Below are 22,546 nucleotides of genomic sequence, written 5' to 3'. Positions count from 1 at the left end.
TTATTTATTTTATTTACATTATAGAGGTGATAAATTGGACAGATTGGGTGAAAAAAGCTGTTTCCCCACACGACATCTCTCCCTTTCACTATCACGCAATAGGTTTCGCTTCCCCACCCGCCATTTTTTTTAAACCAGACAGAGCTCATTGCCTTCTTGAATCATACAGAGATGGGCATCATGAAGGTCTTGTCATGGATTTTGTTGGAAAGGGGAGAAATTGTGCTTTACAATAGTTTTGATACTACAATTAATCTGGAAGTATTATGTTTTTTGGGCGCTAAAATGAGGTAAATTGTACAGACCAGAGCGATGTACACAAGTGCGTTAGTAACCGTTACATGGGTGGACCCTTCTCCATCACGGATGCCATGGTTGCCCAAGACGTAATCTGGAGACAGGGGTTTTATACAACAACCGTCTTTGTGTTCTCTTTTTGATCCCATTTGCAATCAAAACGCCAGAAATTACTCCATCTCCTTAGCTATCATACTCTAATTGCACTGATTTCAAAACTTGGCCACCCAGAAAGAAAGCGCAAACACTTATGCAGTTCTACTACGTGATATCTTTCAAAAAAGCAGTGTTAGAAAGGATTACCTACACATACTGACCAGCTCATGTTATTGACAGAAGCGTGCTACATGGCAGACCAATCCGAACTCATCTCTCGGCATCTCCAGTCCACTCATTATCTCAACCAATCAGGCTAGCAGGAAGGTTGCAGGCTTTTTCCGTAGCTAAACCAACTAGGCTCGTAATTTAACAATTTTATTAGTATTTACAGATGGCATACAAGTCAGTTACTAAGGCACATGAAAGTTCACGTTCCAGAAGGCATCTCTCCCATAAATCTACATTTAAAAAAAGTTTACGTTCACTCCTATGAAGTGATGACACACGCCTAGTTTCCTGAAACGAGTCACAAATGAGCAACATTGTGAGAAGTGGCGGCTTGATGCGCCGGTGCAGTCCGGCAGCACTACACCGAACATGTTATTTGAAGCGCACCTAGCCTACTCTTTTGCCTCACGCAAAATTGGGTGATGAAGGAACAAGGGACCACGTGTGGCTGTTTTATGAAAATCTGGGAATATGTGGCCAAGGAAACTATTGTGGTGGTCTCGGGGAAAGTAAAACAGTTAACCTCTTGGTACTACCCATCCCGGATTGTTGTCATCAACTGACACGAATTAGCATAACGCAACAGACAAATATTAATAGAAAATATTCCAATTCATGAAATCACAAGTTAAATATATTGAAACATAGCTTAGCATTTTGTTAATCACCCTGTCATCTCAGATTTTGAAAATATGCTTTATAGCCAAAGCAAGACAAGCATTTGTGTAAGTTTATTGATAGCCTAGCATAGCATTATGCCTAGCTAGCAGCAGGCAACCTGGTCACGAAAATCAGATAAGCAATCAAATTAAATCGTTTACCTTTGATGAGCTTCGGCTGTTTTTACTCACGAGACTCCCAGTTAGATCGCAAATGTTCCTTTTTTCCTGAAAAGTTAGTTTTGTAGCCAAAAATAGCTCCGTTAGTTCTTCGCGTTTGGCTGAGAAAACGACCGGAAATTGCAGTCACGACAACGCCAAAAAAATATTCCAAATTAGCTCCATAATATCAAAAGAAACATGGCAAACGTTGTTTATAATCAATCCTCAAGGTGTTTTTCAAATAACTATTCGATAATATAATCAACCGGGACAGATGGCTTCTTCGTAGGAAAGCGAGAAACAATGGCCGCATTTGTCCTTTACGCACAAAACACTGAGAGACTTCAGCTGACCACTGACGCAATGTTGACGTTCAGGCTAATTCTTCAAAATAAAAGCCTGAAACTATGTATTGTGACACTAGACACATTAGGGAAGCCATAGAAAAAGGATTCTGGTATCCCTTTCACTGCTCAATAGGGACACATAGGAACGCAGAGGTTTCTAAATAAGAGTCACTTCCTGATTGGATTTCTCAGGCTTTCGCCTGCAATATCAGTTCTGTTAAACCCACAGACAATAATTTAACAAGTTTTGGAAAGTTTAGTTTTTTCTATCCTAACCTGTCAATTATATGCATATTCTAGCATCTGGTCATGAGAAATAGGCTGTTTACTTTGGGAACCTTATTTTTCCAAACATAAAATAGTGCCCCCTAGCTTCAAGAGGTTAACCTTTCTGGCGCAGGCGTTCCGCTAGCGACCCACCTCGACAACATCCGGTGACATTGCAGAGCGCCAAATTCAAAATACAGAAATCGTCATAATAAACATTTATAAAAAAATACAAGCGTTATACATCGGTTTAAAGATTAAGTTATTTTTAATCCAGCCGCTTTGTCAGATTTCAAAAAGGCTTTACTGCGAAAGCATACCATGCGATTATCTGAGGACAGCTCACCGCATACAAAAGCATGAAAAACATTTTCCAACCAAGCGGATGCATCACCAAAGTTAAAAATAGCGATAAAATATTTTTTTTTACCTTTGAAGATCTTCATCCTTTTGCAATCCCAAAGGTCTGTTACACAATGAATGGTCGTTTTGATAAAATCCTTTATATCCCAAAAATTCAGAAATATACTTGTTCCAACTCGCCCAATATGCCTACAAAGGATCTAATAAGTTACCTGTAAACTTGGTCCAAACATTTCAAACGTTTTGTAAAATCCAACTTCCAGGTACCCTAAAATGTAAAGAATTGATTAAAGTTAAGATGGAATAAACTGTTTCCAATACCAGAGAAAAACCACACGAGTGCGCTCTCATTCACACGCACCAAAAGTGCATGACACTTAGAAAGAATACGACTACTTCTTAATTTTTCAAAAAAAAAAAAAAAAGAAATCGAACAATTTCTAAAGACTGTTGACATCTAGCGGAAGCCATAGGAACTGCAATCTGGGTCCTAGTAATTCGGCTTCCCCATAGAAAAGCATTGGAAAATCCAATGACCTAAAAAATAATCCTGGATGGATTGTCCTTGGTTTTGCCTGCCAAATCAGTTCTGTTATACTCACAGACATTATTTTAACAGTTTTAGAAACTTTTGTGTTTTCTATCCAATACTACCATGCATATCCTAGCTTCTGGACCTGAGTCACAGGCAGTTTATGTTGGGCACCTCAGTCATCCAAACTTCCGAATACTGCCCCCTATCCCTAAGAAGTTTTAAACAACTCCTTTGTAAGATAAATGTTTGAAAATGAAACACGTATGGAAACAGGTGAATTAACAGTCCTCAGTTAGCAGGCTCAAGCAAGCTAAAACCCACATGGTAGCAAAAACGAACTAGCAGAAATTGTTAACAAGTTTGAAATGATTTGCTGTAGGCTACTATTTACTAGTTAACAAAAAAGCATCTATGTCATATCAAATATATTCACCCAACCCAGTATTGTAATCAAAACTTACCAGAAAGCATTGGCTCAGACACTGTAGTAGTGTGGGCTCAATAGCATCTCATTAGTGTGCAAGCTCTTGAGAATCCGCCGTACATGTGTTGAAGAGTGCACCGCACATGTGATGAAAGAATGCACTTTGTATGCAGAGGGTTGCAATTCCATTGACTTGGGGATACTTTAACCAAAATATGCCACAAGACCCAGATTTGCCTTGTGTATCCCACAAAAAAGGTTCACTGTTATAAGCTAAACTTTTTGATCACTTTAAGCAAAATTCCCCAAGTTCCAGGGCTTATTCCCATGGGAAATTTTCAGAAAATTTCCCAGAAAGTTTCTGACCCTTTGCAACCCTACCTGGGAAACAAGGCATCTATTCCGAAATGTTTGATGGGTTTACCGTAAACAGTTTAAACTCATTTCAAGAAAATGTTTCCCAGCCAACAGATTTTGCAAAGTAGAAACTAAAAATAAATATTTCAAGTTGAAGAGATATTTGTTAAGTAGAGATTTGTAGTTGGCCTCCCGAGTGGTGCTGCGGTCTAAGGCAGTGCTAGAGGCATCCTTACAGATCCGTGTTCAATCGCGGGCTGTGTCAGACCCACGAGGTGGTGCACAATTTGGCTCCACGTCGTCCGGGATAGGGGAGGGTTTGACCGGCTGGGATGTGCTTGTACCATGGTGCTCTAGCGACTCATTATGGTGGCCAGCTGTACATCGTTTCCTCTGACACATTGGTGAGGCTGGCTTCCGGGTTAAGCGAGCAGTATGGCTTGGCAGGGTTGTGTTTCGGAGGACGCATGGCTCTCGATCTTCACCTCCCCTAAGTCCTTACAGGAGTTGCAGCAATGGGACAAGACTGTAACTACCAATTGGATATCACGAAATTGGGGAGGAAAAGGGGTTAAAGGTACCATTAAAAAAAGAGACTTGTAGTTAATGTTATTACCAGTATCTGAAGTTTTAACCAGCTCTCAAACTGAGTGTCTGAGTAGCACCTTTCCACTCACAGCTCTTGTCATCCCGTATACGGTTTAGAAATTGAAGTTTTTTTTCAATGATATGCACCTAAATTTGAACGCAGTGGCTGTACAGTAACATGCTATAGATGACGCCAGAGCTCTGGTTCTCCACTTCAAAATGCTGTATGGGTTTTGACTGACAGCCGTTATAAACCTGAGCACCGCACGCGACAAAAAGATGCCCCCATCCCTCCCACTAATTGGGCTACTTTTGCTGTAAATCGAGAGGAGTATTATTATTATTTTTCTGAAAGATGAGACATTGAGTATTATAATAAATACTGCTTTGATGTCATTCAAGCAAATCACACACCCGGGGGTCCAAATGTTCACTTTTCAATATTTTGTAACTGGCTAATATTGGCTAGCTTGTTAGCTACTTCCATACACATAATGAGAGAACACCTCACTCTGACCATTTTACTCGCCCTAGCAGAGCTGGTTATCTAGAGCATTGGTGACTAACTGCTGCTGGCAACAATTTAATTATGCTTTTTTTTGCCGACCATTTACTGACACCGGCCATATTAAAACGGGTATTTTTGTAAATTCATCAGTTATTCTGCGCTCTCTGGCACCCTCTGAGAGTGCTCTGAAATCGGGGTAGGTGGCCAGACTAAATTTAAGAAAGCACTGAAAAGATGACTTGCATAATCACAAGTCATGATGTTAATTCCCTGCATGAATCTGCAGGTTGCTAACCAACCAAGATCAATGTTAGTCAGTTAACATTAGGTTATAGCTAGTCAATCAAATGGCTCTTTCTGTCAAAATTAGAAATGTGTAATATCAGAAAATTTAGCTTGCTAGACTATTTTGCCCGTATACATAATTCGTGGTTGGACGCGTCAGATGCCATGGTTGCCCTTAGTTTGAAGATGTAATCTGGAGATGGGTGTTTTCTCCATCTACTTAGCTATCATACTCAACTCAGTCCTCCACAAAGTGGAGAACAACACTTATGCAGTTTTAATACACACACACACACAAACACACACAAAAAGCTGCGCTAAACAGGATTACCTACACATACTGACCAGCTCAACTAGACAGAAGCGTGCTATATGGCAGACCAATCCACACTCCTCTCTCGGCATGTCCAGCCCACCCATTATCTCAGCCAATCATGGCTAGCGGGAAGGTTGCTGTCTTTCTGTGGACAAACCAACTAGGCTCGTAATTTAACAATTTTATTAGTATTTGCAAATGGCATACAAGTTAGTTATTAAGGCATGTGAAAGTTCACATGTTCCAGAAGGCATTTCTGCCCAAAAACGCGTTTTGATTTTAAAAGCATTATGTTCAAACAGCTCTCCTGTGAAGTAGTGACCCACGACATATGCCTAGTTTCCTGAAATGAGTCACAATTAACATAAAATCAACAGTGTAATGTTTGGATTCAGTTCTTCTGTTAGAAACATTTCACTTTGGCCCTACCCATATACACTAATGTAAATGAGTCTAAGGGGTTAACATTGATAGGAGTGCAGTCTGATATTTGGAGCTGAAAATAGCCATATTACTGTCAAATAGTGCTAGTATACCTTCCTAGATTTTGCTTAATCCTAAATTGCTCTTGTTAGAGTACAATTCTGTCATTCACCCCTTGAGAAAATTCAAACAAAGTTAAGATGTTCTTTCCACCTTTCAAATTCCCCCAAACTTTAATCAACATGGGGTTGTTTTCAAGAATCGTTACCCTTAATAAAAATAAAACAAGCTCCCATATAGTGTAGATTAATACCATTTAACCTAATTTCTGGTTGCATTAAACTGACAACAAGAAGTGTGCTATCTTATTTTGGGCTGTTTGGTATCCAGCACTAGTGTGACTCTCTGGAGTTCAGTGGCCTTGCGGTGAGCTGTGATGACACAAGGCACAAAGCTCTTGTTCCTCAACAGACGTTGAGTAGAGGTGATGTCAGGGAAATGGCGTGACTGAAGCCATTTTCCCCGACGTGAAAAAAATGGAATGTTTTCCCTGGGCTAAGAAAGTGTAGGTTGTGTTTGTATTGTGGAAATCACTGCATTGGATCCCCTCTGGGCTTTGTGACTTTACCTAAACATGATCATATGCAATCAGGATTCTTTACAGTAATCTACAAACATTCCATTTTAAAATCTATCCGAAATTTGAATTTATGTATTTGTATATACTTTTTTTTTATGTCGAATGTAGATTCTGCCTACTGTAGGTTTCCAGAATAGCAGCTCTCCATAGCACTTAAAGGGATATTTTGGGTTATGTCTGACTTTCCCAGAGTCAGGCAAACACATGGATACCATTTTTATGTATCGACGTGCAGTTTGAAAGACTTTTAATCTAACTAACTATTTATCTGCACATGGAATTGTATTTGTCCCCCCCCCCCCTCATTTTTACAGGAAAATGGCTCAGGCACTATCTGATGTGTGGAGACATTTCACTGCAGCTAATGTAGAAGGAAAAGATGTGTACATTTGCAAATACTGTGCCAAATGTGAAGAAGCAACAAGGATTCAGAATCATCTGGCCAAGTGCATAATGTTCCCTTGGCGCTCACAACAAGCAACCTCTGACAAAAGTCCCACTACTTCTATTCGAGGTGAAAATTATGAATCAGACACCTTATCGATAGCAACTGCTCATGTTCCGCCTGGAATCAGAAGTTTTTTTGACTCAATGGAGGAACGTAGTCAGAGAAATGCTGATGAATGTCTTGCTCGAGCTGTGTATGCAACTGGTTCACCTCTGATGCTCACAGGCAATGTGTATTGGAAGAGATTTCTGAATGTTCGTCACCCAGCATACACCCTTACAACCAGACATGCTTTATCTACTAATTTGCTGGTGCAGAGTCCCATGGAGTTCAAGTGAAGGTCAAGCAAATTATAGAGAAGGCAGACTGTATTGCAATCTCTGATGGGTGGTCGAATGTTTGTGGACAAGGAATAACAAACTACATCATCTCCACCCCTCAACCAGTATTCTACAAGAGCACAGACACAGACACATTGGTCTCTACATTGCAGATGAGATGAAGGCAGTCATCAATGACCTTGGACCACAGAAGGTAATGGCACTGGTGACAGACAATGCTGCGAACATGAAGGCTGCTTGGTCTAAAGTGGAGGAGTCCTACCCTCACATCACCCCATTGGCTGCACTGCTCATGCATTGAATCTGCTCCTCTAGGACATCATGGCACTGAAAACACTCTACAAGAGAGCCAAGGAAATGGTTAGGTATGTGAAGGGTCATCAAGTTATTGCAGCAATCTCACCAAGCAAAGTGAGTAGAATAAGAGCACCACATTGAAGCTGGTGTTGTCATCATGTGTGACAGTCTCCTGGATGGGAAGGAGTCTCTCCAAGAAATTGCCATATCACAGTCTGCCGATATGGACAGCCCCATCAAGAGGATCCTCCTGGATGATGTATTTTGGGAGAGAGCGGTAAGCAGCCTAAAACATATAGCAGTAGAAGTTTGAGGGCGACAATGACATCCTGTCTGATGTTCAGACTCTGCTTGCAGATGTAAGAGAAGAAATTTGTAGTGCCCTACCCATTTCACTGTTGCTCCAAGCAGAGGAAACTGCAGTTCTGAAATACATCAAAAAACATGAAGACTTCTGCCTGAAGCCCATACACGCAGCATACATGTTGGACCCCAAGTATGCTGGTATGGTGTCATTACTACAGTGCCTCTCCACCTTGGCCTGGAAGAGGGCAAGGTTCTTGGCAGTCTGGCGAAGTACACTTCCAAGCAAGGGCTTTGGGATGGAGATGCAATATGGCAGTCGTGCCAACATAACTTATCAGCCACTTGGTGGAAGGGGCTTTGTGGATCTGAGGCTCTTTCCCCTGTTGCCTCAATCATCCTCCAAATCCCAACAACATCAGCCGCCTCAGAGAGCAACTGGTCCTTGTATGGGAACAAACACAAACCAAAGCACGCAACAGGCTGACCGATACAAGGTTTGAAAAATGTGAGGCATTTTGATCCTGGCAACGAGCTATCCTCAATAAGGTTGGAAAGTGAGGATGAGGCCTTACAGTCACAACAAGCAACAAGATGAGGCCTTAGAGGTAGACATTGAGGAGGTCCAGGGAGAAGACATGGAAGTCTGAGAGGAAGACAACCAAATTTTTTGTTTCTAGACTATCATTTTACAGATACATGTTGAAAACATTTGTGGGAGATGCGATGGATCATTGTGGATCATTCAATATTCCCTTTCTTTTGTTGTTCAGTGAAATCATTCCATGTGAAGAGTCAACTCATTTAATTAAAGTTCAATTTGTTACTATTTAAAAATTATTCTATTGGAAGGATTTAATAATTTGCACTTATGTCTACTTATGATAAGGTAAAAGGTTTGTCTCCATATGATAAAATATATCCAATGCAAAAAACATCTACATTTAAATGCTATATTAATTTGCATACATTTCCATTAATTCCCATATATTCCCACAGAAAGTTACCACCTCTGAATATTCCCCAAAATGTGCAACCCTGTTCCCAGGGGGTTCTCAAATTCCACTATGGTGGGGTTTATTTTATGCTAACAACTGTGCAACCCATCTTTTTTCCAATGGACTATTTTGATTTGATTGTGTATGCGAAAAGTTGAGCAGTATTACAAAAAGTTGACATCACCAAACAACCAACTGCACTTAAACAGACCAGGCAGCATTTTAAACATTTAACCACCACTTGCCATCACTAATCAATATGGGAAATTCATCAAAATGAATTTGAGTTGTAAACTAATCTCAAATCAAACAGAACAATGTATGGCCAGAAGCATCATAAGCCACCATTACACTGTCCTTTCTCCTTGTGAAACTCACCCAGTAGCTGGACCCCTCGTGTCAGGCCGTAGACGTCTATGAGAGCCCAGAGTGGCTCGGAGGCATGGACCCCGCAGAAGAACAGTATGGGGCTAGAGTCAATGATACGGTAGAAGACCCGGCCCTTCTTGTCCACCCAGAAGGAGATGATGTTGCCCTCGTTGGACAGCTCCTCGGGCAGGGCCTTGGCCCAGAATCCGTTCTGTGAGACAAGGTCTGGGCAGGCGTACTTAGGCAGGTTGTCTGGGTTGATGCGGGATGGGTCCTTGGAGGTGAAGCCCAGACGCAGGGCTCCGCTCCAGCAGCACTGCTTCTTAGTGATCTGGAGGAGAACAGGTAAAGGGGTTTGTACCATTTAAAACATGATAGAAGAGAGTTAAGCTGGTGAATAACCTAAAAACCATTCCATTAGTCATGTTTGTCTAAGATTTATCACTCCACATTCTGGTTGGCCATATGTTAAAACTTTGACAAACAAAATGGTAAACAACAAAAATAGACATGTCTGTTTATCATCTGGCTATTCTTGTCTCACCTCATTTAAAACCTCCATTTACACTGATTTCACTGTGTAAGATAACAGTACGGTTCACATGGCAATGCTTCCCATGCTCTTTCACTTTCAAGACATAGATGGACTGATAGGTGAAGTGGAAACGTTTGCTATGCTGCTTTGGCCCACACAGAATCAGGGTAATAAAGGCAACATACATAGTGAGAGAGACAAACAAAAACATTTATGGAAAACAGTTAGACTAAAAGAGAGAGATGAAAGACTTTCTGCTTATAAAACATGGTCCACCTCCCAGTCTGTCCATACCTTGAGGCGGACCTGCTCGAACAGGGCAATGGGCCGGTTGCTGAAGGTGATGGCGTTGCAGAAACTGGCCTGTCTCTTGACGGTCCTCTGGGCCATGTCCATGACGATCTGGGAGCCCTTGGCACTAGGGTGGAAGAGCAGTGGAAAGGAGGACCTGCTGCCTCCACACTGCTGGATAGGCAGACATCTCTTGGTGGGCTTATGGTGGCAGCGGTGAGACGTGGTGGGGAAGGGGCCACCCAGAGAATCTGAAAAGCAGGAAGCATAGGGGGAGTTTGTAGATATAACTAAGAACATTACTTAAGAGATCAGAAAAGTATTACTGAACAAAATATAGGAACCTAAATATTTCCAGCTGTTGTCTGGCATCCACTGTATAAATATGCACAACGTCAATATAGCAATGCATCTGCAGTACACACAAATCAAAACTTCCTTTCTTCAATTTGTGATGATGACTGGGTGTATGTTCCTTTAGTAAGCATTTAACTCAAGCTCCATTTTCAGAAATCATATCAAGGAGTGCAAACAAAATGAAATATAGTTATGTTAGTCATCTCGATTTTCTCATTAGATAAAAACATAAGGATAAGAGCTGCTTGGTAAGCAGAAAGAATTGTGCAGCTGCGAGAAACTCATACAAAATTAGGTCATTTCTGTAATAGGCAATTTCCTGTAACGCCTATATTTTTTGCTATTCCACATCTTGCCAATTTGGCACTGGTTTGGTCATGAGTCTTGAATATATCTACATGAGAAAATAACAGAGCAGCAGTTCGCACTGATGATAATACTCTGGCAAGAACAGTCAACATTTGGAAAACAGGCAGATGTTCCCTTTCAGTCAGTCAACTTCGGTACATCACACTATGGGGAGTAGCACTCTCCCGACTTTGGTTTAAGGATCTACAATCACGCCTGACAAGGCCAATGAAATCCACACCTCGCTGGAGCCCCGCCTTCCACAGGTGATAAGTGTGAGGCACTGTTCTCCTACTTGTCCTCGGCACAGGTTCTCTTGACAATAGTGTAGCATTCTTTAGGGGGCTTGGTGTTTCCGATAGCGACTTCCTCTCCCGGGTGCCTGCACCTCAGCGGAGTCTTATGTCTCCAGGCTCCTGTGCGCTCTGTTTCCGTTTATGGGAGACTACTCAAAGGAGAGAGGGTGACAAGGTTCTGTGGGTATCTTCTCGCCGCATGTGTCTGCCTTGGTTAAGCACCGCTTGCGTCTTCTCAAAAGGGTCCTGGTCCCTTTTCAGTGATCCGGTCCTATGTAGACTTGAGACCAGGATAGCTAACATAACCTGGCTACCACGCTATGTAGGGCATCTAACTCACAGAGGTGAGCTAGCTACTGCTGGCTATTCCAGCTTCCTAAAGGTGAATTGCTTTGGTAGTTAATTTGTTTAGTATGCGTTTCTAGTGTTAAGTCGCTTGGTTATTCTAAACAGACCATGCTGTGGTCAGAGGCTATTTAGCCTAGCTTAGAAGCTTTATCATGCATAACTTCCGGCTAATGAAGCTTAATATCTCCCCCCCCAGCGTTATTGCAATCCCATTCCCATTACAAAATCCTGGAGTTGGAGGAATGTGGGGCTTGCAGGAAACCTCCGATGGGGAAGCAGTCTCCGAGCACTTGGATTGGGTTACCCCAGGAGCAAGGGGCCTTAGCACGGGTCTGAGTGACCGGTGTGTGGCGCCAGTGCCCCCACGTTTGGTTACGGCCAAACGGGTGCTACGTCAGCTATTGCCAGAGCCACCTGTGTCCATTGGCTCCAGAGCAGCACAGAGGCCTAAGGCACTGCATCTCAGTGCAAGAGGTGTCACTACAGTCCCTGGTTCAAATGCAGGCTGAATCACATCCGGCCGTGATTGGGAGTCCCATAGAGCGGCGCATAATTGGCCCAGCGTTGTCTGGGTTTGGCCGGGGTAGGCAGTCATTATAAATAAGAAAATTGTTTGTAACTGACTTGCCTAGTTAAATAAAATAAGAAATGAGGGATTGGGCTTCATCCAGGCTTCACAGTCTCACAGAAGCACAACTAAGTTTGGAAGCTTGATGCCCCATCTGTTACCTCATATTCCATTGTGTTCACAGGACTCAAGGGGTATATCAATCTCTCCATGATGAGAGTAATAAGTTGGGTGATTCACTGTCTGTCCCCAAGGGGGCACAACGTCAAGGTGGGTCATTACTGGCATTCATGCTGATTCCTGCCTGTAATTCACTAGTCCCTATGAGGTGCTTAGTGATACAGGTTATGGGATTCCATAGGCGATTGGTTTCATTCCTAGGAATAGGATTAAATTGCAAATCACCAGTCTGTTACCACAGAAGGGGGTCAGTTTTTCAGAGCTGTCCATCCCTTTCCAGCTGGGTTAAAAGGTGCTGTGGCACTGGTACCTATGACCGATGGGGATGAAAACCGCTATAATTAAGGTTTTCCACTGGATCCATCTTACTGCCTAAACCGGGTGAGGCTCGATGTGACAGAATAACCCAAGAGGCACTGCCAATCAGAGTTCATCACTGATTGCCAGAGCCCCCGAACCCAGCTTAGACCAGGCTTCAGGCAAACTTTGGTGCATAAACACAGTTGTGTCAACCCAAAGTTCCACAGTATTTACGGGTGTCAGAAGTGTTGTCTTCCACATGTGGGATCAATGAAGTGTCCCTTCTCCACATTCAGACACATGGTGCTAGAGAGTGATTTAAAGGGAAAAATAACCAAATCTCTCCCAGTACACAATGTGGCACCCCTTCAGATGGCACTTGACTGCTCTAACCAAATGGCACACAGGCGCAGTGTTGCTCTGGATCATGCGCATAGTGATGTCGGGGTACCATCTGAAATTTGTTGCGCGTCCCCCATGCTTCTACGACGTCATCACACTGACTGTTCAAGGCCTCAGTGCCCGTTTTGAGAGGGGGAATATACTCCAGTCTCCAGACGCAGGCAATCCGAGTGGTTTCTATGTCAGATACAGGACGGCTGGTACAGCTGGCATTTCCTGGATCTGGAAATGGGTCAGGACTTTACGCCCCGCTCAAAACTTGTGTCCCCTAGTAAGCATCTCAGTCTATGAATTCAGAATGCTCACGAGCCACCGGCTATTACAGTCAACAGGCTGGTGGCAAGCAGTGTTACAAACATACATGCTGGTGTCCCATACTCAGTCTGAAGGCTTCATAGGAAACTGAAAAAAAACTTTTCCGACTCCATCTCAGAACATTCCGTTTCTGGGTCTCGAGTCAGTGAATCACGCTTTTCTATCCCCATAGGGGTGTCCAGGTTCTGCCTCTGATTAACCCAATTTCATCTGTGTCACGCAGTGTGTTTTCACCAGTGCCCACGCCTACAGGGGATGATGACTTCTGTGATAGAAGTGCCTTTCCAGCACTGAATGACCTAATCGGTCATGTCGAATGTCTCTGTTGAGCCTACAGACCCTGGCCAAGGGGTGAGACCCCCTATTGTCAGGAGGCTCCCATGGTGTCAGTTGTACCCCGCAGGATGATCATGAAAGATGCATCCCTCTGCTAATCCAGCTCGTGGCAGGCACTCTTAGCAGTGTCTCTCCAGCTGGAACAGGAGAAATTCACTAGGCAGTGCACCTTGTGTGTAATACCCAGACCTCCACAATCTTGCAGGGTCAGGTCTGGGTGGTCTGCCATGGGCCATTTCATTTAGTATTCGTTGTGGGTCGGCTTAGGGCGTGATACCATGGGGAAATAGTATGTTGTACCAAAGTTGACTGACTGGAAGGTAACGTTATGACTATAACTACTGTTCCCTGAAAGAGGGAAACGAGGTACAACACCTGTTTAGCCCCTGCCCGTTCCTGTGATCGGTATTAAAATGAAGGAATTAATCAGAGCCTCATGCTTATCACCTGCGGAAGGTGGGGCTTCCAGCAAGGTGCAAATTTAATTGGCCTTGTAAGGAGTGATTGTAGATCCTTAAACCAAGTATGTTGCACCTCGTTTCCCTCTTTCAGTGAACAGTAAGTTATAGTCATGATGTTACGTTTTCATCCTACAATAGTTACAAGTGGGAGGAAATTAATGAGTCATTAATGAATGTGAAATGCATGATTCCAAAGGCCCTTGAGAAGGTAGTTAACAAGAATAGGTAGCCAGGATATTAACTTTGGTGATGAACCGTAAGACTGCTAAAATACTCAGAGAGATGGTGAAAGCGACACAGTAGTGATGATGAGGATGACCAAATCAAATCAAATTTATTTGTCACATACACATGGTTAGCAGATGTTATTGCGAGTGTAGCGAAATGCTTGTGCTTCTAGTTCCGACAATGCAGTAATAACGAACAAGTAATCTAACTAACAATTCCCAAAAAAAACTACTGTCTTATACAGAGTGTAAGGGGATAAAGAATATGTACATAAGGATATATGAATGAGTGATGGTACAGAGCAGCATAGGCAAGATACAGTAGATGATATCGAGTACAGTATAACATATGAGATGAGTATGTAAACAAAGTGGCATAGTTAAAGTGGCTAGTGATACATGTATTACATAAGGATGCAGTCGATGATATAGAGTACAGTATCTACGTATGCATATGAGATGAATAATGTAGGGCAAGTAACATTATATAAGGTAGCATTGTTTAAAGTGGCTAGCGATATATTTACATCATTTCCCGTCAATTCCAATGATTAAAGTGGCTGGAGTAGAGTCAGTGGCATTGACAGTGTGTTGGCAGTAGCCACTCAATGTTAGTGGTGGCTGTTTAACAGTCTGATGGCCTTGAGATAGAAGCTGTTTTTCAGTCTCTCGGTCCCAGCTTTGATGCACCTGTACTGACCTCGCCTTCTGGATGACAGCGGGGTGAACAGGCAGTGGCTCGGGTGGTTGATGTCCTTGATGATCTTTATGGCCTTCCTGTAGCATCGGGTGGTGTAGGTGTCCTGGAGGGCAGGTAGTTTGCCCCCGGTGATGCGTTGTGCAGACCTCACTACCCTCTGGAGAGCCTTACGGTTGAGGGCGGTGCAGTTGCCATACCAGGCGGTGATACAGCCCGCCAGGATGCTCTCGATTGTGCATCTGTAGAAGTTTGTGAGTGCTTTTGGTGACAAGCCGAATTTCTTCAGCCTCCTGAGGTTGAAGAGGCGCTGCTGCGCCTTCTTCACGATGCTGTCTGTGTGAGTGGACCAATTCAGTTTGTCTGTGATGTGTATGCCGAGGAACTTAAAACTTGCTACCCTCTCCACTACTGTTCCATCGATGTGGATGGGGGGGGGGGGGGGGGGGGTGTTCCCTCTGCTGTTTCCTGAAGTCCACAATCATCTCCTTAGTTTTGTTGACGTTGAGTGTGAGGTTATTTTCCTGACACCACACTCAGAGGGCCCTCACCTCCTCCCTGTAGGCCGTCTCGTCGTTGTTGGTAATCAAGCCTACCACTGTTGTGTCGTCCGCAAACTTGATGATTGAGTTGGAGGCGTGCGTGGCCACGCAGTCGTGGGTGAACAGGGAGTACAGGAGAGGGCTCAGAACGCACACTTGTGGGGCCCCAGTGTTGAGGATCAGCGGGGAGGAGATGTTGTTGCCTACCCTCACCACCTGGGGGCGGCCCGTCAGGAAGTCCAGTACCCAGTTGCACAGGGCGGGGTCGAGACCCAGGGTCTCAAGCTTGATGACAGGTTTGGAGGGTACTATGGTGTTAAATGCTGAGCTGTAGTCAATGAACAGCGTTCTCACATAGGTATTCCTCTTGTCCAGATGGGTTAGGGCAGTGTGCAGTGTGGTTGAGATTGCATCGTCTGTGGACCTATTTGGGCGGTAAGCAAATTGGAGTGGGTCAAGGGTGTCAGGTAGGGTGGAGGTGATATGGTCCTTGACTAGTCTCTCAAAGCACTTCATGATGACGGATGTTACCTTAGCTTTCTTGGGAACAGGAACAATGGTGGCCCTCTTGAAGCATGTGGGAACAGCAGACTGGTATAGGGATTGGTTGAATATGTCCGTAAACACACCGGCCAGCTGGTCTGCGCATGCTCTGACTAGCAGTTAGCTTTATGTGTAACCCAACATCTCTGGATGTGCCTAATGTTAAATTGATTGCATGAAGGCTGCATGAATGACTGTCTTTATGAACATGTTGCAGGCAGTCATCAGGAAAAACAAAGTCAATGACTAAGAGCAAGAAAATAGGATTGCCATTCAATGTGCTATTCAAAGCTTTGGACATGTTAGAGGAAGCAGCAAATAGAAATCCCCAAAACATATTGTATACATTTCCCTGAACAAGCAGAAACACAAATGTGTATAACAGGGAATGAAAAACTACTACAAAGCTACTGCGGGGCGTATCTGACTTGTAGTAAATTAAAGAATGCATCATGGGTAATAAACGGCTCTGACACATATATCCTTCAATGCAGCTGCAATCTACTTCTTACATCTGGCATTTTGTAAAACACTAAGCGCTAAATCAACAGTTAGGCTACTCCCATTGGTTAACCCCCCCCATCTCTCATCAAATCATTACAACAATGCCAAGGACACCGAGTTATCATGGTGATATTTCTGGTTAGGTCATCCCAAATAATGCATTTTTCAGACAAATTTGTGGGAATGAGGCATATGTAGCTCATGTTCTTTTTTGACTTTCATTTAGATGATTGTCAAATTATCATATCAGTCACAGGTAGCAGTCCTTTACCAACCTACAGACAGTATTAATTAGTAATTGTGAGGGAGCAGGTCAACACTAAACTGAAAAGCAAAATGTCTAAGGATCAACAAATAGAGAATGTTTGCATGCCTAATAAAAGATACGCGTGTGTGAACGTGTGTGTGTGTGTGTCCATAGCCTAATCTAGACATGCCCTTAGGAACAGAAAGTCCCTAAGGGCTCATCAGCTCATATCTTCTAGGGGTCAAGAGCTTTTCAGACTACCCAAGAAACAAATCAATTAGGCAGCACAGGCAGCCGGTGGCACATTAAATTGGGGACGACGGGCTCAAAGTAATGGCTGGAACGGAATAAATTGAATGGTATCTTACACATCAAACATGGTTCCATTCACACCATTTCAAACAGTATTATGAGCCTTCCTTCCCTCAGCAACCTCCTGTGTTAATATTGGCAACAGAGCATCATGAGGCATTTAAGACCACAGGCTATTTGCAGCTGCTTCAATTTCAAAGCAGAAATATTGTGCGGTGGGTAAGCACTCCCGTATCCTGATCCATGAATGTAAATATCGCATAATTTGAAGAGGACATTTTATCAGGAAATTAACCAAATGTGCTTTTACAGAGTTTGTTTATTTGTGAAACTCTTTTAGGTTGTGGCTGCCAATAGAACTCCAATGAATTGTTTGGGCTGAACTGTCATATGATGCTTATTTGTTAAAGTATACACTTGTGCCTTGAGGTATTCAAATTATGCTTGGGCAGTATGCAGCTTGGCATACCTTCATACCAAACTTGTGCCATACCAGGATATTTCGGTAATACTTGCACTGGACAAAAGGGGTGCCGTTTTCAAACTGTAATCCGAAGGTTAGCAATGCTAACAAGTACATGTAAAATCCCATAGAGAATGCTAACGAGTGCATTGCAAACATTTTGTACAGTTTGACCTAAACTATACAAGCAACTCAAAAATGCTACTCACAGTTTGCTGCACGCACAAAACAAATATTAGCCCGCAAGGCTCTTGATCCAGAAGGAGATTCTCTGCTGTTACCAAGCAAATGCTTGATTTTGGAAGAAGCTAACCACTTAGCTAGATAGCTACTAGATTAGCAAACCAAATGCACAGCTGCAGAGCATTTAGACAGTTATCTAGTTGTGAATTACATACTGTAATTAGATCACCCTGGCGCATGCTGCACAACAGTGAGTGACTCTCATTGTGTGCTTGTAAACAAACTACCATACAATTCATAATAATGTGAACGTATTGTACAAATTGACTGCAGGTATTTACTTAAAGTAGTGACAAATATTAAAAAATTAATAGTTAATGGTATCGATGGTATTGAAAAACCATTCCGTGGCTTTTTCCACATACCCCGGTATACAGTATACAGCCTAAGCCTAATTCAAATGTCTATCCCTGGGCTACTTTAACAATGTTGAATTGTTCTCTATATACAACAATGATCTTAAATTAAGTCAGAACAAATCAATTAACCATATTGTATTTAATGTCAAATTATGGGCTTTACATTCAGCTGGTGCTAAGGTAGCGCAAGTATCAATGTAAAAACTGGCGCACTGGCATTTCCCAGCCCTAATACCAGGTTCGGCAATTTACCTGTCTATCATCAGCTCGCTTGTGCTGAGGTGGGAGGGGTAGCAATATCTGAGATGTGTCCTTAAAAACAAGTGTGAGCGGTTTTAACTTCATTGGAATAGGGGGCAGCATTGGGAAGTTTGGATGAAAAGCGTGCCTAGAGTAAATTGCCTGTTACTCAGGCCCAGAAGCTAGGATATGCATATAGATTTGGATAGAAAACACTCAAAAGTTTCCAAAACTGTTAAAATAATGTCTGAGTATAACAGAACTCATATGATAGGCAAAAAACTCAGGAAAAAAAAGTTCTCAAAAGTGATTGCCTATCCAATATCCTGTGTCTATGGGGTCAGATTGCACTTCATAAGGCTTCCAGTAGATGTCAACAGTCTTTAAAAGTTGTTTCAGGCTTTTATTGTGAAAGGGGATCGAATAAGAGCTGTTTCAACAAGTGGTCAGGCTGAAAGCCTTTAGTTTAGTCATGTGGCCGTGAGTGTGACGCTCATTCTCTTTCCTTTCTAATGACAACGGAATTGTCCGGTTGGAATATTATTGAAGATGTATGATAAAAACATCCTACGGATTGATTATATACATCGTTTGACATGTTTCTGCGAACTTTTTTGGGGGATAGTTAGAGACTGTCAATAAATTAAGCAATATAAATTAGATAATATTTTCATGTTGTACACCTTTGAATCTCATTAAATTCTTTCAATATTCATACACTGAACATAAACAGAAACGCAACAAGTGTTGGTCCCATGTTTAATGAGTTGAAATAAGATTGCTGACATTTCCCATATGCACAAAAACCTTATTTTACTCAAATGTTGTACACATTTGTTTACATATCTGGTAGTGAGCATTTCTCCTTTGCCAAGATATTCCATCCACCTGGCAGGTGTGGCAGATAAAAAAGCTGATCATTACACAGGTGCACCTTGAGCTGGAGACAAAATGTGCCTATGCGCTTCAAGGCCTACACATGACTGCACCCCTGCCCAGTCATGTGAAATCAATAGATTAGGGCCTAATTTATTTCAATTGATGTACATACACACACAATTTTAGTTAGTTTGAAGTCAAGGCGATGGTCCCTAACTATCCCCATGGGGATATTCCAAGTCAACCCAAATGTAACACAGGCAATATGATCAGATCACGTGCAGCTGCACTCCGAATGTATTATTCATTGTGTGCTGCCAGCTATAGGCACATTTTTAAAAAAAGAACACCCTTCATTTACGTTGTGATGCGGTCACAAACAAGTCTCAAAACGACCAAATTACCCTATTTACGCTTCGCAGTAAATGTATCGGTAGAATAAATGTTTGACTCATCTATGCCACATAGGCTGTTTTCCAAATGAGAAGTTGGTTTTAAGGGGCAGTTGCTATATAATTACAACTTGTCAACCAAAGATAATGTACATCTGTCATTTAGACACTTATCCAGAGCGATTTACATTTAGTGCATTCATTTTAAGATAGCTAGGGACAACCACAGTCATAGTAAGTACATTTTCTTCTAGAAGTATGTAGCTATCTGTCAGAGCTAGTAGGCCTAATGGGGAAACAAAGTCGAGTGTTATTCCCGAAAGTATAAATACCATCAGCCAAATTGCAAATACGAAGTTCATTCTTGATCTAGACTACATGCACGTTTCTGCGCTAACAAAATATTGCATTGCTATAAGTGTGATAACGTTTGCATGCATTTTTACATACAATTTACACATGAAGTCATAGCTTGAGTATTCATAACTTACACACATTTTCTTGCAGACTCTCCAAATGTGTGCATTACTGACCCTTAACTTTCAATATATAATCATCCTCGATTTGCCATTTCTGCTACAAGGTTTTCGTTGTAGCCTCTGACATCAACAACGATTTGATTACTAAATATATGCAATCTATAGTCGAAAATTCCTCCACCTCAAATGTAAAATCTCCTTACCGTACAAGGTATTTCTTGTTATCTGACCTCCCATGTTTAAATACAAGGCAAGTTCCTCTTCTCTGGGTTTGTTAGACAAAATATTCAGAGGCATGCGCTCCTTGGCTGTCAACATAACATAATATGATAATTCACGATTTCGTTCTCTCCGGTTCAAAGAAGTCCTAACACTTAACCCTCGGTGAGAGTAGTGGCTGTCCCAGCCGATTCACATCGGATACAATAGCAGCACCGCAGCGTAGAATCACATCTTCAGTAATTAGCGCTATCGATATCTTCAACGAAGGAGAATTCCAACTCCTTTTGAGGTCCGCGAAAAATGACCGTATGAACAAACCTAGCCCGACCAAAAACAAGTTATGCATTGAGAGGAAGGAAACAGCCTAAGAAATATGGATGACCTACACAGCTTTGGAAAATGCAGAAAAACTCCGCCAAGTTACTTTTATCTACCGCGCAATTAGCCCAAACGGCCGCAAGATGGCCCTATTATTATTTTGTCATTTTACGGCTGACTAATGTGCATAGCCAGCAATACACTCCTGTCCCCCATTGGCCGGCATCATAAATCATACCCACTGCGCAAAAACTGGTTGAGTTGTTTCAACGTCACTTCAACCAAAATAATCTAATCAAATTGTATTAGTCACATGCGCCGAATGCAACAGGTAGACTTTACAGTGAAATGCTTACTTACGAGCCCCTCACCAACAGTGGAGTTTAAAAAAATACGGATAAGAATAAGAGATAAAAGTAACAAGTAATTAAAGAGCAGCAGTAAAAAAAAATATATATAGAGGTGGATGCCAGTACAGGTAATCAAGGTGATGACGTTGAATTACCGTGGAAAACTGAATGGATTTGCAAAAAGTAATCAACACATTGGAATTTCGTATTATTTTCACCTAAATGCGATGACATGGTCATTTGTTTTTTATTTCACCTTGAATTCACGTTATTTGACAACTTAACCAAATTTAAATCTAAACATTGAACTGATGCATGTGGCCAGTGTGTCGTTCCTTCAGGCTGCGAATGCGTCAGTTTCCTCCTTAGCTCGATTTAATGGCTCCTCTGTGGAAACAACTGCCAAAATATTCATACTGTTAATAAAATACAATTTTTCCACCCCCATTTTCGGATTTTCAGACAACTTCCGGATGGTGCGTGACTGTTGCTTACCCCTGGCATGGTGGTAGAAAATTGTGTTTTATTAAGACAGTACACGTATTTTGCCAGTTTTTTTTCACCAACGAGCCATTCAATCGAGTTGAGGAGGAAACTGAAGCATTTTCAGCCTGAATGGAGGATGTTTCATGTAAGAGCCAGTCCAAGGTGTACACGAGTGTATACCCGGCTGTGCACATTAAAGTCGGACGTAAGACGAAGTAAAAGGAATAATACCGCCATCTTGCGACTGGTTGGGCTACTGCACAAGTTGAATGGATAAAACCAGCCACAATGCATGTCAATTGCCTCGCGCAGCCTACATTTTTAGGTTGATCTAATGAAGACATTGATGTGTTTATGAACAGTGTAAATATAAACCTGCATCAGGTGTTAATAGGGCTGACCCCATTTAGTCGACTGGTTGATTGATAGGCTGTTGGTCGACCAATACTTTTTTTATTGGAGCAGTGGCAAATATATAAAACAAATGTATGGCACACGAGACACCCTTCTGATTCACGCCTGTCTCAGTGGACTAATTCATTGTGGAGGCCGCGGGGATGGCACACCAGTATCACATTTACTGTTAATTCCTAATATACAATGTTTGTTTGGTTACGGTCATTTCAGTTAATGCATTCAATATATTTATTATTATTACAGTCTTACCGTTGTCATTGTAGGAATGGAAACGTTGTTTACAGAGCGCACAACCTAGGCTACACTTTTTTTCCCATTTCTTTCCATTTACGAGTTGTTAATTTATTAATTGTCTTTTGTTTGGAGTGCTCCTGTCAATTTGAGTAAGGACAAGCACCTGATTACGCATAAAAGTAGGCCTAGGCTACCTGGCCTGCGTGCAAATGTAGGCCTGTAAATGTACCTATTTGGGGAGCTGATACTATTTCTGTCTTAAATCAGCAACACTGTGTAGCTCGTCAAGCTACTCGTTCTTTGCCTCAAACAGTAAGTAAACAATATCTGTTTTTACATCCATCGAGAATGACAATAGTTCCTCAATATTGCCTATTTGAAAACTATTTCCAGCTCTTTCA

General features: G+C 42.2%; 1 protein-coding gene across 1 annotated transcript in view; it reads right to left on the bottom strand.

Annotated features, from left to right (window-relative positions):
• The window catches only part of LOC109899726 (E3 ubiquitin-protein ligase NEURL1), a 59,622-nt gene extending 38,837 nt beyond the window's left edge, over positions 1 to 20,785 (bottom strand). Inside the window, exons 1-3 of the mRNA XM_020495194.2 lie at positions 20,322 to 20,785; positions 10,084 to 10,331; positions 9,264 to 9,585 (exon numbers count right to left, since the gene is read on the bottom strand). Of these exons, the coding sequence (XP_020350783.1) occupies positions 9,264 to 9,585; positions 10,084 to 10,331; positions 20,322 to 20,436 (685 nt within the window). The 5' untranslated portion in view covers positions 20,437 to 20,785. The remainder of the gene's footprint in view (positions 1 to 9,263; positions 9,586 to 10,083; positions 10,332 to 20,321) is intronic.
• Between the last annotated feature and the right edge of the window lie 1,761 nt (positions 20,786 to 22,546).

This window comes from Oncorhynchus kisutch, linkage group LG11, assembly GCF_002021735.2.
Source record: "Oncorhynchus kisutch isolate 150728-3 linkage group LG11, Okis_V2, whole genome shotgun sequence".
In the NCBI taxonomy this organism is placed as follows: Eukaryota; Metazoa; Chordata; class Actinopteri; order Salmoniformes; family Salmonidae; genus Oncorhynchus; species Oncorhynchus kisutch.
Note: the sequence above shows the minus strand (reverse complement) of the source record. Positions and strands in the feature narration are given on the sequence as shown.